The following is an 18,327-nucleotide window of genomic DNA, read 5'->3' on the forward strand; positions in this document are numbered from 1 at the left end:
TATTCGATTCAGACACTAAAACTGGTTGGAATACAGATTTGAGATATTCACGTACTTTTTAACAGTAGGTTAGTCCAAGTTCTTAAAACTCCTCTTGAAATTTGAACCTGCTTTTCCTTAACTAATTAACGTGACTAAGACCATAGTTGTCATACCAAAACAGTGATGTAGTAGACTGTGAAGTATTTTTCGTCCACGAAGGCAGTGGAAGAGTTAAGAAGGCAGGGCTGTAACTAGCTGGTTTCCTGGGGCGCTTTGGCAAGTCCCTGGGACCAACCCCCTAAGGTAAACATTAAGGTGCAGTAGGTGTATCACTCTGTGCAGAGTTCAGCCCTGTTGCTTACAGCTTGCACAACTTGTAGCACATCAGAACACTGTGGAATCAATGGCTCGCCAGAGTTTCAAGACATGATTAAAAGACTCAAGAAGGCCCTGAAAGAATTTCCTTTAATGGGGAATTGTGTGAGTGAGTACAGTGGGTGAGTTGGTATTTTTTTCTTTCTTCCTTTCTAGCTGTTGGTTTACTTTGGCAAAATGCTTCTGAGCTTAGGTTAAGCGTATGTGCTTGCATGTGTCTGGTTTGGAGAATGAGTCTCTTCTGTACCTCACCAATCGATACTAAAAAAATTACTTTGAGATATGATAATTCCTGGTTTCTGGCAATGACAGAACTGTAAAGCTATTAGAACCTATTTCTTCTTAAAGAAAACATTCTTATTGAGGAATGCAGGTATGTATATGATTTACAGCAACTACAAGTCTTTAGTTTAATTTCTCATCATCTTGAGAGCCTTGTTACTGCTTTAATTTTATGTATGCTTTATTCTGAAATTATATTAGGTTAACTCTTTAATGTGGATATATTTATGGCACATGGAATGTTCTTCACACCATTCCTATGCATGGTACTAAAAATGAACAAAAAATTTTATGCTGATTAAAGATTACATCTTTTTGAACTTATGCCATTTTTTCTCTTTTACTAACAAGTTCTAATGAGTTTTGTTTGTGTCAGCCTGCAGTTAAAATCCATGAGTCTGAGTAGAAACAGCATGCCGCGCGCTGCACCGTATATGGGGTCTTGTACGGGAAGTACTGGCATGTTTTAATCTTTGTAGACTGGGATTGCTAGCAGATCGTGTATCATGATTTTCGGTATTTTGGCTTTGGCATAGAGAGAGACATATGCCTATAATTTATGTTAACTCTTTGAGGATATAATCTCTCTTTCCACTATAAGGATTTGTATTACAGAAACTCAGCTGCTCTGCCTATTTAAAAATGCATAAATTTTGTTTCTGTCCACCAGAAGTTATATTAAGTTTTAAATCTTTAATACAAAAATTAAATATCTGTACAGCTATGTGATGTGGCGATCATCTTTTGAAGGAAGTGTGTTAGTCCTATCCCTTAGGGAAGTCACAAGTACTTAAAATTCTTGCTGTTCTATTTGATCAGGCTGTAATAATGAGAACTAGTGAACAGGACATATGCTTTTGAGATTTGGCCTATAATGAGTATTTGTTTCTGCGAGTAAGAGAGCATAAAGACACAGAAATATTTTTGCTCTGACATTTTATGTGGCATATTATTGATAATTGCTGCTATGCTTTCAATAGGATTGGGGTTTTTTAATAAAACTGAACATTTTTAAAATTTTTTTTATACATATGTATATATAAAAACTACATAATTTCTAAATCATACTGCAATAAATATATCCATGGAAAAAGACCGAATCTGTGATTTTCAGTTTTGTGCTATAAGCCATTACAGTTTGATTAAAACTTCATAGCTAAGAGCAAGCAGAGAGGAATGTCTTCATGGCCTTTTGCAATTGGCCTAATGCAGATGGATTTTAATCCTGGAGAATTTTATATGGGAAATAAAGTACTGGCTTAGATGAGCTACTAGTCTGTTTCCCAAAGTGTCTGTTCCCAAAATCCTACCAGTAGATGAAAATGTATCATTAAAGTTTTATGCATTTATTAAGACTTAACAGCCCTTTTGCTATACCTTGGTATCTGTGATTAAAGCAAAATTGTTCTGATTGGTAAAAAGCACCTTAAACTCTGCAGCTGTCCCATGAGTCCTACACATTTTATGCAGAATCAAGCCTGCGTATATATGCATACATATGTTGATTGTAGTCAGCTGTAAAACATTTTATTATCCCTTTTGTATGAAAGGCATGAACTACTACATGTTACTATTTCAGTCAAAAGTTGTTTCTTCTTAGGGAAAATAAATATTGTAGAAAGTTGCTCTTAAAAAAGGGAGGGAGAAAGGACCTTATTTCTTTACCAGTTCATTCCCTTTCCTGAAGATATTTAATGGCTAATTTGGTATTTTGCCAGTAGGATCTAGTACCCAGCTTTGGTCTCCTGGTGATTTTGCTTTGTTTGTTTCAGTCAAGTGCCCGATGACACAACACTGGAGGATTTGTCCCCTCGTGTTCCTAGAGCTGTGTTTGTGAAGCAGGACAATGGCGGCAGTGCCTCAGTCATACCAGTATCATCTGTCCGTGTCCCGCAAGGGGAGGAAGAAAAGGAAGAAGTTTCAAATTCTCCTGACTTAAATCCTTGCAGTGCTACATACAGCAATTTAGGTAAGTGTAATCTCACAGAAGGAAATTTAAATTAGACCAGATTTTTAATAGCTTTCCAGGCTGTGAAGAACCTTGTCTTCTGAACAGCTCCATACACTTTCATAAGGTTAGTTTTTAAAGACAAACTTTTTAATATTAATTTATAGAAAATAAAATTATGTTGTCTTATTCTGAGATACGCAACCAAGAAAGCGAAGATTCAACAAACTCGAAGGTTTTCTTTCCTATGATTTTAAAACTATCTTTGACTTGCCGTTAATGATAAACATCTCAAATACTTTTAAAAGACATATTGTTTTATCTGTTGGAGGAATTTTTATCAGAGAGGTTTAAAATACAGAGCAAACTACCTATTTTTTTTAGAAACAATAAGTAGATTTCAATATTTTTCCAAACTTCCAAACAAAAGATAGGACTTTTTATTTTAGAGCATCAATAACTGCTAAAATATTTGTAGTCATCTTTTGTTGACTACAAGCTTTCTTATCCTAGTCTGAGAGTTTACTTTTGCTCCTTCAGAAGAGTTTAAGATATGAATATCCTGAAGGTACTGCACAGTCCATTCAACTATCACTGAATTCCTGACTCATATTAGAGAGATGCATGTATGCAGGGCTTCTCTGGAAGATAAGTGAGGCAGACAAATAAGCATCTCCCGATATACAGTATCAATATTATCAGCCTAATTTTCTAAAGCATTTTGATTTGAAGTACTGCGAATTTAGGAATACCTACAGCCAAATTTTCTAAAAGAACAAAAATCTCTCACTTATTTATGTTCAAGAATATCTGAATATATGTTTTTCAGTAACACTCCAATCCTGTAAGCGTACGAATTTATTAAGCATTTGGACAAGACTAAACTGACTGCATTGAGATGGCTCACAACTACAGGGGTTTGGCATGTCCACACAGGTTTGAGGGATCAAGGACTAAATTTTAAACCCTCAGGTGCATACATTCCTTAGACATTTAGTGATATTGTTGCATTTTTTTGCTTAAATGTGAATTAGTGGCAAACTTCTTAGTGTGTTCTGCTAATGAAACACTAATTAGGTATTGTTTATAAAGCACAAAGAGGAAAAATATGCTGCCCAAGAGCGATACTAATATCTACCAAGAAATTGTAACTTCAAGGAGGAAAACTAAAATTTATATTATTATGGTGGAATTATTCAAAGTTCTAATGAATTATTTTCAATTCATTGAGATATACATATATATCTGTATCTATATATTTTTTTGTATTTAGGATATAGCTATATTACAGATAGAATCCAGGCAGTAGATCTAGTTACATCAAAACTATCTATAGCATGGTTAGCCCATGTTGCTAACCAGACCGACATATAAAACGATCAAGCTAAGGTGTAATTTAGTGTATGAAATATCACTTATTCCTCACGGTGAGATTGCTATTTTTTAGCCAGAGCACTCATACAGTCAAGGGATTACTTGCATTTCATGGCCGAAGTAACGATATTGTGAATCTTCTGTTTAAATGTTTACTCAGTTTAGCTCAATTTTCTTACGCGAGATGTTACACCTGATGGCAACTGCTTCATCATATACAGTTAGATGTGCTTCTGTCCATAGATCTCTGTCCTTCCCGCAGCATCTCACAAACTGGGAGTAGTAAACTCATAGAAATGTAATAAAATACCGTTAAACACTGGAACAGGTTGCCCAGAGAAGTTGTGGAGTCTCCATCTGTGGAGATCACAAAACCCAACCGGACATGGTCCTGGACAACCTGCTCCAGCCGACCCTGCCTAAGCAGGGAAGGTTGGACTTGACCATCTTAGGAGGCCCCTTCCAACCTAAATGTTTCTGTGATTCTCTGATCACTTCTATCAGTCCTTGTTTTTGTCAGCGTTGTTCCTGTGTGTGAATGCTCCTTTGTAAAACTGTATAAAACTGAACCCCTTAGCATTTTATTCAAAATCTTCTCCTCATTCTTGGGTCACTTTCAGATTTGCTGTCACCAAACTAAATTTTAGGTATGAAAGAGTTAAATTAACTTTTAGGCTTGACTTGGTCTGGCCTGGCAAGCTTACTGCTTGTTGTTAAAAGCAATGCTACCCTAAATGGCACTGAGTTCTCTGGCTGCTGTTCCAACTTTGTTCTGGTTTATTTGAGCAACCTCACTTTCTAATTCAGACAGCTATCAAGAGATTACTAGGTAGGGATATAGAACAATTCCTACTTGTTTTCACATCTTACATCACCTAAGCAGCAAAATCATATATTTTGTAGAATCAACACATACTGATGTGTGTAACTGAAAGAGTAATATGAGAATATGTAATATAATTAAAGTTATATCACATTTGATTCTTGCTTCAACTGCAATTGTATCTACAGTTAGCTTTTTATAGCTACATACTACAGTTTGTAGTTTGTAAAATAGATCATGTGAACATCGTAATTAGCAGCATAATGCAAAATATTCATTTTGTAAAGACTAATCTAATACATATTTTATGTTTTTTATTGAAAAGCAGATAGTACTATGTCCTTACTTTGATAAATGTCTAATCTTCAGTTGTGACATGTCACATGAAATTTTATGAACAGAAATAATGGCAAGCTTTGGTGAATTTTCATCTGCAGTCAGGCAGTAGTTTATATCAGGAACTGCCCTAAATATATTTGGTTTTGGCCTTCCCCTGTTCCCACAGGAGTTGTCCCATCATCACTTTACAGTCCTGCCCAGAAAAACTGCAAGCGTGCCAGCAAGTATTTGTCAGGAACCAAACTGCAGATGCAAAATTGAGAATAGCTCATGTATAAAATATGGACTGTATTTGTTAGTTCATCTAACATGTAAAATCATACATCTAGGAATTAAAAAAAAAAAAAAAAAGCAGGCAAGCCTTACAAGATAGAGGATTCTACAGCATGAAAGACTTGGGGCTTTTAGGAAACCTGAGGTCCCACCATGATAGGCCAAAAGAGCTCAGTGTGTTCCTGGGTGTATAAACAGGAGGAAACTTCAGTAGGAGTAGGGAGGTTACATATACCTCATTTTTACCATGCAACTGCCATGGCCATACACAAGCCCTGGTGACCGCAGTTTAAGAAGAATGTTTAAAAAAAATTGTACAGGCTCTAAAGAAAAGCTTTGAAAATGCATAGTATTGTGACAGGCACTTTATAGTGACTAATTCAAGAAGCTGAGTCTGTTCAGCTTATCAAAGAAACAGAGTCTGGCTTGATCATGGTGTGGATGCCCATGTGGTGAGCAGAACTGTGATGAGGTATCAACAATCAACAGATTTAACAAAATCCAGTGGCCATCAGTTGAATCTTGATGCAGAAACAAATGCTCAAATGTGTAAGGTAGGGCCTGGATGTTTCTTTTTTAAGGTGTACCCTTACTCTAACAGAAGTTAATTCAGGTAAGCCCCATAGCTTGTGATAAGGAAGACAATAGACTAGATGATTAAAATCCTTTCCTTTACAAATCTTTGAATTATTCTATCTTTGAATTTTTGGGGGAAATTGACTTGATTGAATTTGCATCACTGTAAGCAGATTAAGAGATTCTCAATATACTCAGGATAGTATTTCTATAATTTAAAAAAGAATAGGTCATTTTATTATCAGCTATTTTTCTCCTTACACCCCCCAAAAAAAAAAAAAAGGTGAAAAAAGGAGGCTAAGTTTCTAGGTTTTAGGATTGCTGACACTGAAAAAAATCCCAAATCACAGCATCTGCCATGGAGTATTGCCTCAGTCAGTATGTTAGACCAGGGCAGTGTGCTTTAGCCAGGCTATAAATAAGGTAATGAAATCATTGTTGACTGAAAGTGACAGTTCAGTGACAGACAGTGATTATAGTATCAGTCTGATGCATTTTTTTATAATATATAATTAGTACAGGTAATATCTTTAACATGGTGTAATGGAGGACGGGTAGCAAGACCTGACAAGTCACCAAGGCAGACAAGTTGTTGCACCTGAAGTTTTTATTTATTTAATACCTGCAGCCCATCTTACTATAGTTCTGTGCACAGTCTCAAACTATTGGTGAGAAAGTGGAGGTGCCTCATGAATGTTACTTAAATGTTAGCTTTCCTTTCTGTTATATATATTATCATTCTGGTTAGATTTTTATCTATTGAATTAACAATAAATGTGTAAATAACTGAGTATAATATAGGATTAACAATCACGTTCATGTAAATCTGTGTACTAAATAATCTTATAGAATAGTGTTGTACATGTTCTGCGTTTGTTGGAATTGGGGCCGTGAAGCATGCTGGTTGTTTTTGCAGTAGCTGGAAGATAGTTTTATGCATTTGTGGGTTTTTTCATGGTTTGATTATTTTTATCAGTCAGGGTAAAAGTTTATTAAGGAGTGATGTATTTTGTACTGGTGTTAAAGACCAGTATAATTGATCAGAAAAATCTTTTCCAGGCTCCACATTATAATGAAAATGCAGATTGCAAAGGATGATCAATATCCAAGTACAAGGGGGGGGGGGGGGGAAGTACTAGGACAAGGGTAGAGAAGGGGAGTTTGTACAGTGGAGAGGTGGCGAACCTGTGGATTTTCCTTAGTGATTAATCAGCCTTTATAACTGGACTTTGTAATATGAAATGGGGATGTACTGACATGAGAATTAGTGGGACATCTGACTCCATTCCTGGCTGTGGGGAGAAACAGGTCAGCAGAGGCTGCCAAAGCCAACGCTGTTGGACTGCTCCAAGATCCAGTGGTGTGGTCAGCCCAGCCCTATCTTACAGGGGGTTTCCTGCAGACACATAAAAGCCACTAAAAATGTCTTTCTTGTTGGTCTCCACTGTAGAGAGTCCACAGTTTTGATTTTAGTTCTGCTGGAGTTTTGATAGATTTGGTCTTAGAAGATTGGTTACCCATGTTGTACATGCACGATTATTAATTTTTGCTGTTCTTGGCAATGCAAAATGTGGAATTTCTGTCAAACTGATGTGATAAGTTGGAGAATGGCAGAAGTGAGAGTCATTTTAGCTCTCTGGGTCCAGTTCATTCATCTAAATCCCTGCACTAGGGGATTAGGGATTAAGGAGTATTACAATGGTTACTAAAACTGAGAACAGTTAACGATCATGGCAATAGCCTAGTTACTACTGTGAATACTAGAGTATTGTTTTCAGCTCTGTTTTCTAATTCACATCTTCCCACAAGAGACATCATCCTTGGATGAGAGATGGTAATGGCATATAATCAGAAAAAAGCTTTCAAGAATAAAGGAGAATGTAGGATAGATTACCATGTCAAGAGTAAAATGAGTCTGGAGAAAGCACAGAAGCAGCCTGCTGTTATTGGTGTATTGGACTAACATATGTTATGTATGATAGAGCAATACCCATCTCAGGAATAGTTCTATTAAAGGAAGGATGGGAGCATGCAGTGTGTCACCCACTTGGCTTGCCTAATTCACCATTAGTTGTTTTCCCAATTAAAGAAGCATTTTCCTTCACAGTTTTGAAATTTCTTGATAATGTATACTGCTGATCTGGTCTAAGCAAAAAAAGAAAGATACATGGACTATCAAGAAATCTAAACAATAATTATGCATGTCATTACTCTAAGAAAAACATGCTTATGGAATATAAATTTGAACTAAACCTGAGCTCAGTGTGTCCGATTGATAGTTTTGTGAGCTAACATAAACAGGTTGCAATGCAAAGTCTGATGACAAATCAGTTACTTGGAAAAATAAAATTTAAGTGCTTTTTTTTAGAGCTGATTTAGAGTTTCAGACCTCTGCATGGTGTTTGGAGATCTAAGTATTAATATTTAAATAGTGTAGTGAGATTCTGTAATGGAAAATGTTACTGAACTGTAGAATTACTTAAAGCTCTCTAGAAAGCTGCTGTCTATAAAGAGTTACATCCTCTATCCCCTGGAAGCCACTTCAAAGATCTCTGTTAAGTGGTAGCCTAGTATTGTGCCTGTTCCTCCTTTTCATTTGCCTCCCAAGAGCGTAGCTCAGGCTGAACCTTGAAATGTTGGAGAGTCTGTGCAGTAGGTAAGGAAATGATGGGTTTTAAGCGTGCAAGGGGAGAAGGAAGCAAATGCTCTGCCAGTACTTTTATGCAAAAGAACATTCTTGTGCCTTTGACAGGGACAAAATTTAAGACAACCTTTTTCTTGCTAGACGATGAACTTTAAAAAATGTGGGACATGCAGTATCATGCCATGCTTGGGGAAAGCTGAGCTGGAAAGACTGGCCCAATGGGCAGGAAAGAAACGTACAGCGTTAAGAACTCAGCATAAAAACAGTCCAGATATTAAGCTTTTGAAACACATAATACAGATGGATAGATTTCAATATGGAAAATTTGGTTTTGTGGGGAGAAACTATACTGTAACATGACATGTTTTACAAATTCATGTTCCTCCGCTGAGAATACTTGAAAAAGTTAACTACGTAATGACCTGTACATGCAGTTCTCTTGATCCTGCCACTCCCACCAGATATCTGCAAAGACAACTTCTGCTTATGAAAAACTTCAATGATGTTTTGATGTCACAGTTCCAATAGCTATGCAAAAGCAACAACTAGCAAAAGTCACTGGTTGCAGTCGCAACACTCTTCTGTGTGAATGGCTTTTGGAGGATATGGCCATTAAAGCAGACAGAAAATAAGAGAATCAAGAAGAAATGCTGTTATAAATCTTACCTTTCTTGGAGAGGGCTTCTGCTGCTACTGCTTGAGATGTGCATCTTGCTCTAATTTGTTTTCTTGCTGTTTCCCTCTAGCACGTGTGCAGTCCTTGGATTACCAAGTCACACAAGCAATGCATATTAGGAAACTGCCTCCTGAAATAGTAGCCTTTCTCAAAACCCCAGCAGTTAGGCTATTTTAGCATAGCAGGGAAGAGGGTAAGAATGAGAAAATAAGCAAGTGATCTTTAACACAGAACGTTGCCAGCAGGAGAAGTACATAGGTCACAGATTTTGTAAGAGTAAGCAACTGTGAAAGACAACATATGTTTGGATGAGTTAAGAAAATTGGATACAAAGTAGAAATGAACTTGTCTCCGGATATGCAAAAGACTGTGGCATCTGGATGTGTGTGTCTGGCATGCAGACATCAGTTCTGCTTTTGACTCTAAATCATGCCACTCTTCGTCTCTGCAAAAGGTACCTGATAAGAGTTCCTGTACGGCTCGGTTGGCACCAGTGTTATATGCTGCAGCACATCGAATGGTGAGAGGAAGAGCTGCTATTGTAGAGCACGCTCACTGCAATACCAAGATCAGAAAGGAGCAGTAGAGGGTCCCCTGAGTGTTACATTATTTTTGAGGCAACCTTGACAGTGATTTGAGAGATATGCAGGGATTCTCCAATATTTCTAGCCTTTGCATATTTTTATTTTGTAGTAGCTAAAAAGTGATGATGCAGGGGAGTAGTCCTCTGCAATCTTCCCTGACGATCAGGCATGTACAAAGCTAATAGAATTTCCTGCTCAAAATTCAGTTTTTTAAACATTGGAATATCTAGGCTTATCACAAAACCCTCTTCGGAGGGTTTCTTGAGCTTAAACAAAAGATAGAGATACAGCTTTCATTTGTGATGTCATCTCCTTGGAATGATTGAAGACAGAATGACTGTTAAGAATTCAAGAGCCAAGGCTATTCTGTTTGTGGATACATATAAAAATACAGTCCTCTCTGATCCTCTGAAATTAGGAAGTCCTTTTCAGCATTCTAACCCAGCATGCTAGGGTTTTGTGCATCCTGGCCAAGAAGATCTTACATTCTGTAGTATTCATAAAAAGTGTAACAACATCTCTTAAAGTGTAAAGGGAGCTATCTTTTTTTTCTTTTCATAGACTGTGAAGTCATTTATTATTAATTAGGGACCAAAGTGATGTAATTCAAATCTGAATCCGAGATCTGCAGTCCCAGTTTGGTTCGGCATTCCAGTTCAGTCCTCTCTTGACAAGGATTCAGCACATATTATAAATAGCCAAATAGTCGTAGCGTCTGTTTACTTGCTGTTCCCTTATTAGAAAAGATGCTCAGCTGCAATTATACAGAGCATCCATTTCATGTCTGCTGTGTTGCAACTGTAAAAATTGTCTTCCTACCTTACCATGCTGGTCGATGAACCTCACAGGAGTAGTAGAAAACTTCTAAAATCATTTCTCTGAAAATAGCAGTTCATTATTAAGAGTGGAAAAAATCTCATTTTGATATGAGTAACAACTGTTTAATCATCCCAGAGCAGCAAGTTGGTCATTTGTATAGTCCGTTTATTGTTTTTTATTCTCTCTTATGTTATTGTCATTTATTTATTCTTCATTTCCAAGGACTCTGGCAGTTATAAAACATAACTGTCCTCTCTAAAAGCCATCCAAACACATGACAGGAAGTTCATCTTCCCTAGAAGCATACAAAGGTTTGAAACCAGTCTGTCAGTGGAAATGCCATGCTTTTGTGTTTGTAACCTGCCGTTTGGAATCTCATGACTGAATCTAGGTCAGGTTATCTATGAACGTCATATTGCCAACAATGGTACACATGGCAAGTGAGTAAGGGAAATGTGTTAGATAAAGTTACGGTTGGGGGGGCGGCAGGTGAGTTTTAAATTGTGGGTTAAAAAAATATTTCTGGTTTTGTAAGCTGAAAATATGATCCTACTCTCCTTGAAAGCAGTGGCAACACACTTGTCAACTTGAGTGAAAGTAGGCTTAACTTCCTTGTTTTCACCTTGTGAATCTGCTAGGCAATCCTGACTTTCTGATGTGACCGCCGTAGTATCTGAATTACATTATTTGTGTTTGAAGTTTTCTGTTTCCGTTCTCTGAAATAATGCTTTCAGCTTCTTTAGCACATTTCAAATCCAAGTGATCCCAAGTGCTTTACAGACTACTATGAGGATATATAAAAGAAGATCAACTCACCTGCCAGAGAAATGCACCTCTCAAAGAAATAGTACACAGAGCCACTTAGCAGCATCCACTCATAGTTTTAGCACACTGCAATAGGAACTCAGGAATAATATTATAGTCGATTGACTGCAGAAGGAATTACAGGAGGCTGGGTATAATTATTGAAACTGGAATTTGGCCACAGTGCCAAAACTGACATTTGGTTTTTGCTTGCACTTTTTGTCATTAAGCCCATGTGATGTAAAATGCCAGCATTGCTAGCACTGAACCTGATTTTAATATATAGGCCAAGGTCAAATAAAGACTGGCTGTATGTAACGATATATATGTGATGCTGATTTGGTCATTTTGCTTCCCTATTAGTTCATCTTTTCAGATATGTATTTAGGTTTTCTTCAAATATTGGGGGAGTCCTAGTCAGCTGGGGGTTTTTTTGCCTTAAACTTCTTTGCAGAGTGCAAATATGAGCAGCAGATGCAAAGTAGTATAATCTTCTATTACTATTATCTTCTTATTACACAGGACAATCCAGAGCAGCCATGATACCTCCGAAACAGCCAAGGCAGCCGAAGGGAGCTTTGGATGATGCCATTGCCTTTGGAGGACTAGTAGACCAGGAGACAATGAACAACTTGCAGCCAACACCACCTCCGCTCCCAAAGAAAACAATTTTGAGAGCTAACACAGAGCCAACTCCCAGAGATCTCCAGAAGCAGGCTCTGGAGAACAACCTGTGCGTTGTGGCCAATCCCACCTACGATATTGACACCAACTGGGAAGCAAGCAGCGCCTGCTCTTCGGTCAGCCTGGAGCTCAAGGTACTGGACAATGAGTCAGGAGATTCCTTGGACAGGCCTACGGAAAAACTAAGGGCAACCACCTCAGCAACTAACAGTGTTTCCAGCCTAACCACTATCAGTATTAAGGACCGGTGTTCCAATAGCATGGAGTCTCTAACAGGGAGACGCATCTCACAGACTAAGCAGGGCAAAGGTGTCCAGAAGCCGCAAAGGCAAGCACTTTATCGAGGAATTGAAAACCGAGAAGAGGTAGTAGGTAAAATCCGAAGCCTTCACGCCGATTCACTGAAGAAGCTGGCACTTAAATGTGAAGACTTGTTCATGGCTGGACAAAAAGACCAGTTGCGATTCGGGGTGGACAGCTGGTCGGATTTCAGGCTAACCAGTGACAAGCCATGCTGCGAGGCAGGCGATGCAGTTTACTACCCAGCTTCTTATGCAAAAGATCCTCTCAACAATTACGCAGTCAAGGTAAGAGGGGCTTGAAAAACAGTAAACCTAGACATCACTGAAAAATGTAACAAAAACAACAATAATCTGCAACACACCCAGTAGTGATAGGTCCTCTAAATATGTGTACTGCTTGCAGCTGCACTGTGTGAAAAGTAAGCTTCCCAAGATACAGGCTCTTCCTTCTATCAAGAACCATATGTGGCATTGGTATCTGCTGTTTAAGTTTCATCTGTTTTTATTGCAGCTCCAAAATTATTAAAACAAAATCAACACAACTCAGTCTTTACCATGGTCATTGTTTAATGAAATATTGAAGAAAAAGATGTATTATTTTAACATGTGTCAGCAGTTTTTTGGAAACTTGCAATAACAAAATCCTTAGGTTCATCTGCATGCAGATGATACTAAATCATCACTCTTAGTTAAGAAAGAGTTCAAAGTTTTCCATGTCAGAGCCAAGTAATTTTAAATGTAAATTCTAGGCTAATGTATCTTTATGTTCCCATTCAAGGTCTTATGTTTTCACCAGCATTCATTACCAGCCTTTCAAAAGCTCTCTCTAGCCATCAGTGTTGCCTTATAAGCTATACTAAAAAAAAGTGGAACTTGTCAGTGTTAGTTTTGTGCCCTTTTACTAAACGAACAATTGATTTGTGTCTAGTTTATACTTCAGCTAACATATAAAAGAAGTAACGTTTATTAGATTTACTGCTAATATATTAATGAATATTTGGCAGCTATCTCACTAGATGTTGTTACTTTATGGACTTTTATATAGGTAATTCTTTCTGAGCATTGTATCTCTACAGTTCTCAATGCTTATATGGTAGGGTGATAGTGAGAAAGCAGCTGAGACTCACAGCTCTGTCAGGCTTCCTGTGTGACCTTGAGCAAATCACTGAACTTCTGACTCCTCCTTGCTGAAACTGAGGTAGAACATTTATTACCCAACACAGGTGTGTGAGGCCTAATCAGTTATTCCTTATAGAGCATGTTGACATTCTCAGAAGGGTGGTGCTTTACAGTAACAAAATGTTGTTACCACTCCTGCATGATTGTTTACAAGAAAGATACAAAGAAATAAAAGGTAAGCTTGGTGCAACTGATATGTTCTTCTGAAACTTGAAAAGCCACTTTTGTAAGGCAGATTTGTGGGCATAACTATTTGTATTTCTTTAGTTATCAAGGACCTCTTTTTGAAAAGATGTGAAATGAAATATGGATGTTTTGTGGATGCCACATCCAGTGGTACCAAATGGCCAAGAACCAGACCATGAATATATCTGGCAATCTACTCTGGTTGCAGAATCAACAGTCTGGCATTACTCAGTTTGGGGTTTTTTGGTTTTAATACAATGATGCAAAAATGGTTGTTTCTAGGACCTAAAGTGGTATTTTTCTATATAGGCAGGTTTGGGTTATCACTAATGTGATTCCTCTTTGCACGGTATGGATGTGCCCTTAAACTATGCCCTGACATGCAAGACCTATGTAGTTGTTTTCTTACCTACTGTCCTCCTAAATACATTTCTCTTGTAGAAAGCCAGTGAGAAGAAAGAACAGCAATGTAGAATGGTCAAATATGTGCTATATTTTTTTTTTTCCTCTTGTAATTCAGATGTCTTAAAAATAGTTGTCAGACTAACAAAATTTATTGCAACGCAATAGGTGTGATCATCTTGAGAGTGAGTGAAGTACCTTGACCTGGAGGTTACCGTGAGCTGTTGTGCTGTTAATGATGACAGGAAAAGTGACTCTTGAAAATACCCTCCTTAGCACTTAATGTGATATAGGAAGATACTCTCACTACAAATGTTCTCTGATTTCTTTATAAGCCAAGCAGGACCAGCATACAGGACTACTGATGTCTTTTCATTTTCTCTTTTACATATCTTAAGTATGCATTCAGCTAAGTTGGGTTCTCTTCAGTTGTCTGTTTCTTTGGTGTATATTTTTATGACTGCATTCTCTATGCTAATATATTGAATTATATAGCATTTTTTAAACTGTGGTTACTGGACTTTTTCCCCTAAAATCAGTTATAGTAAATTTTAACTTTGTCTTAACATTTGCCCCAAGTTGTAGGGACTTACCAGTCCAGGATCAGATTTGTACAAAATCTCATAAAAACAGATTGCTATTACATTACACAGAGATTTGGGGAATTACACTTTAACGAATATACGAGTTTTACTATCATGGGTATTTTTTGTCTGAGCCAAATTACTTAATCATATACCTGCAACAAATAAGCTATGTATTCCTGCCATTTTAAATGCCTTGTCCCCAAAACAGGATGGCAAAAAATAGTGAGATTAAAGTTTCTGGTGTGCCTAGTGAATCCAAAATACAGTCTTCCTGTTATTTTTAATCAAGTCTTAGAAATACACTTTGAAAGTGTATATGGAGCCACATCTTTGGACAGTGTAAATTTATGTAGCTCTTCTGAATTTTGTAGAACTACCCAAGCAACACTGACTAACAATTCAGACACTTCTTAAGTTCTATGATTTTAATATTAGGTTTGAGATAAAAATGTGATAATGGGATTTTTTAATTATTATTCTCTTTGTAGAAAAAAAGAGATTCCCCCCAAATGGTGTTGAGTCTCAATGCATAAGTAAAAAAAAAATACATTTTAATATTGTATCTCCAAAGGTAGAATGACAAAAGCACTGTTAAAAATTAAGCTTTATCCATTTGACTACTGCTGAATTAAATTTATAAGAATGAACCTTTTGTGCAGATGAATGTACCAGTGCACCTTTACATTCTGGTGGTATCACCACCAAAAGATGCTCTGATAAATTTGGTGGAGAAGGAACACAACTTGCTCTGTTGGTGTGGATATTAGAGGAAACATTGTTCATAGGGGTGTGTTGTTTCAAAGCATTGTATGATGCTTTTTGCTTCACTCTCACCTAATCTGCTAGTAAACATTCTGTGCAAAAAAAGTTGCAGGAAGCCATATGGAAATTATTTTGACTGAAACATTATAAATAAAACCAGCAAATAAGTCGTGATCAGAAAATTACTTTTCCAGATGGAAAAAACAGAAGTTCCCTTACAAGAAAGGTTTCCATAAAATTCCAGTCCCTGAGGTATTTTTCCTTCACTAAGTGCAGTACCACCTTCTAAGTAGTTGGTGGATCTGGGACAATATGCATAAACATTCCTCTGAAACCACAGTCTTATCAGTAGTTCCAAATATGTAGTGGAAAGGTTACACTAAAGTAAAAGCAGCGGAGAGCGCCAGCTTTTTGTACAAAGTGGATTGGATGAGTCCAATTCTTAGTATCCCTACACAGACTGAATAAGGCAGAGATATGACAGGGATCTTTTTTATTTAAAAAAAAAAAAAATAGAATGAATAATAGACAAGGTAATCACTGTGCCAGTGACGAAGACTCCTTCCACTTTCAGTATTAAACTCTCAAGGAAATTACTGTATGATATCATAGACAGACACATCAAAATCATGATTCAGAGTCCACATGGAACAATACAGACATAAAAAACCAGCAGGGTTATGGTCTGCAGTGTGCGTTCTGGCCACAGGCACATGTTGCAATGCAGTTCAGGTAGGATAACAGGAATTGCAAAGGTGCAAACAGCTCAAAAGGAGCAGTTAAAATTTATTGCTTTGATTGCTACAGGGCAGCAGAAGTTCTTCTAGCTGTAAAACCTTAGGATTTCTGCTAAGGTTCCTGTCCCAAGTATAAAACAGAGCAATGCAGAAGTAAATAGTATTGGGCTGAATTTGGCTGACAGTCTCCTAGTTGCAGCTGACAATTGTTTTCTAGTTATGTTTAGTTTGTCACAGTGTGCTAAGGTGTTTTTTTGGTAATTCAGTTTCCTAGTGGAGCTTCTTGGCAGAAGTGTTATTAAAGGCCATCCCAGAACTTCATGGCTCAGATCAAAATAAAGCTATGTACATTAAACTTTTAGCCCATTACGAGTTGAGTCACAGCAGCATAGAATTCTGTGCTTTGACACATCGTTAAAAAGTCAAAGCTGTATTCCAAGGTATCTTTTAAACCAGGACACAAGGCCAGATCAAGAAAATGAGGTCAATCAGAGATCAAACTGGCCTCCTTGGAAAACAAGGTTGTGCCAAGAACAAGCTATCAATTTGGGATTAGCAAGCTTTCATTCTACGCAGAATTTCATTTGCAGTTGTCCCTCTGTGCAATACAACAAAGTAGCACAGATGGTGCAGTCTTTGTGATCTTCTGTGTTTCTCATTTTCAGCACTTGTGAATTCATTTCCCACAATATTCATCGTACTTTTAAGTTCACCGATGCCCTGTAAAATGCATAGGACAGAGTGGAAATGAGATTCCCTGCTGGTAAAGTGGAAGTCAGCTGATGGCACAGTAGGCTACTGGACTCATAAAGGAAAAATAAAAGCTAATGCACAACAGTTTTTAGAAGCTCTGAAACATTAAAATCTTGCTTCTTAGGGATGGGGGGGGTGGGCAGGAATTGAAATGGCAGGATATAAAGAAACCTCTCCTGTCCCTATAAATGTGACCAAAGTTTAGTTCATATGGATGCACTAAAGAAAAGATACATGATGACAGTGCATTCCAGTGAAATGGAAGATGGAAACTTTCCATTCCTTCCTATTCATATCTCTTTTTTTCTCATTGCTTTCTTGCATCATATGGAAGGGCTTTTTACCAACATTGCTTCATCTGTTGAACAACCAGCTCTTCATCAGCTTTAGAAATAAGGCTTGCCAAGCCCTTATCAACACCTTTCTTTCAGCTATTATCACATACCATATCTTCATAGCTCAGCTGACTGTATTTCATTAAAGCAAATGGTAAATGACTGATTGATCCTACTTTCTGTCCATGTTTTAGTCAAAAGTATTTCCACCTTTTTCTCTTCCTGTGCCCCAAAATAGGAATTCAACATACTATATATGTAAAAGGCAACATGATTTCCGTATTTTTTTAGAGTAGATGACTGGAACAGACAAAAGCTTTAAAAATCATGCAGAGAAAACTGGGCCATATATTTATGCACAGTTTTGACAGCACAAACAGAAAAGAAGCTTTGTATCCACTCCTTTAGCAAGTCATCACAAGCAGTCTAAAGCACGTGCTGAGGCCATCAAATTTTACAATTTGTTCCCTAAATCTTTTCAAATGTAAATGTAGACTTTGGTTGCATAACTTACTATAACCATTTTGAAAATTTTAAATCTCGGTCGTTCAGATGATAGTTTTAGGTGATAGTGGAGTTATTCCAATACAAAATGCTAGGGTAAGCACTCTTACCCATTAATGGTATTAAACACTAGCATTCACTACTCTATTGCAAAATGGTTAATATAAAATAGAGTTCTGAGTAGAAGCTGCAACTCAGAAAATGATAAAATAGAACAAGAAGTTTGTCAGTATACAAAATTTACATTCTATAAGCTGTCTTTGAACAGATCAGTAAGAAAACTTAGTTTGTCTCCACTGCTTTCAGTACATTTTCCCTATTCTAATAAGATATTGGTAAATGAGAACCTGAACTCTGTAGTCTAAAACCCTAGGACTTACCTGGACTCATGTAGCTG

General features: G+C 37.3%; 1 protein-coding gene across 7 annotated transcripts in view; it reads left to right on the top strand.

The window, feature by feature from the left end:
- PEAK1 (pseudopodium enriched atypical kinase 1) overlaps window positions 1-18,327 on the top strand; it is a 124,884-nt gene that overhangs the window by 94,893 nt on the left and 11,664 nt on the right. For 6 of the 7 annotated variants that reach the window (XM_041123250.1, XM_030016348.2, XM_030016347.2 and 3 more), the window contains 3 exons: window positions 363-479; window positions 2,412-2,608; window positions 12,022-12,770. In XM_041123250.1, coding sequence (XP_040979184.1) covers window positions 363-479; window positions 2,412-2,608; window positions 12,022-12,770 — 1,063 coding nt within the window. The remainder of the gene's footprint in view (window positions 1-362; window positions 480-2,411; window positions 2,609-12,021; window positions 12,771-18,327) is intronic. The other variant, XM_030016352.2, reaches the window with a different exon arrangement.

Source organism: Aquila chrysaetos, chromosome 5 (assembly GCF_900496995.4).
Source record: "Aquila chrysaetos chrysaetos chromosome 5, bAquChr1.4, whole genome shotgun sequence".
Taxonomy (NCBI): domain Eukaryota; kingdom Metazoa; phylum Chordata; class Aves; order Accipitriformes; family Accipitridae; genus Aquila; species Aquila chrysaetos.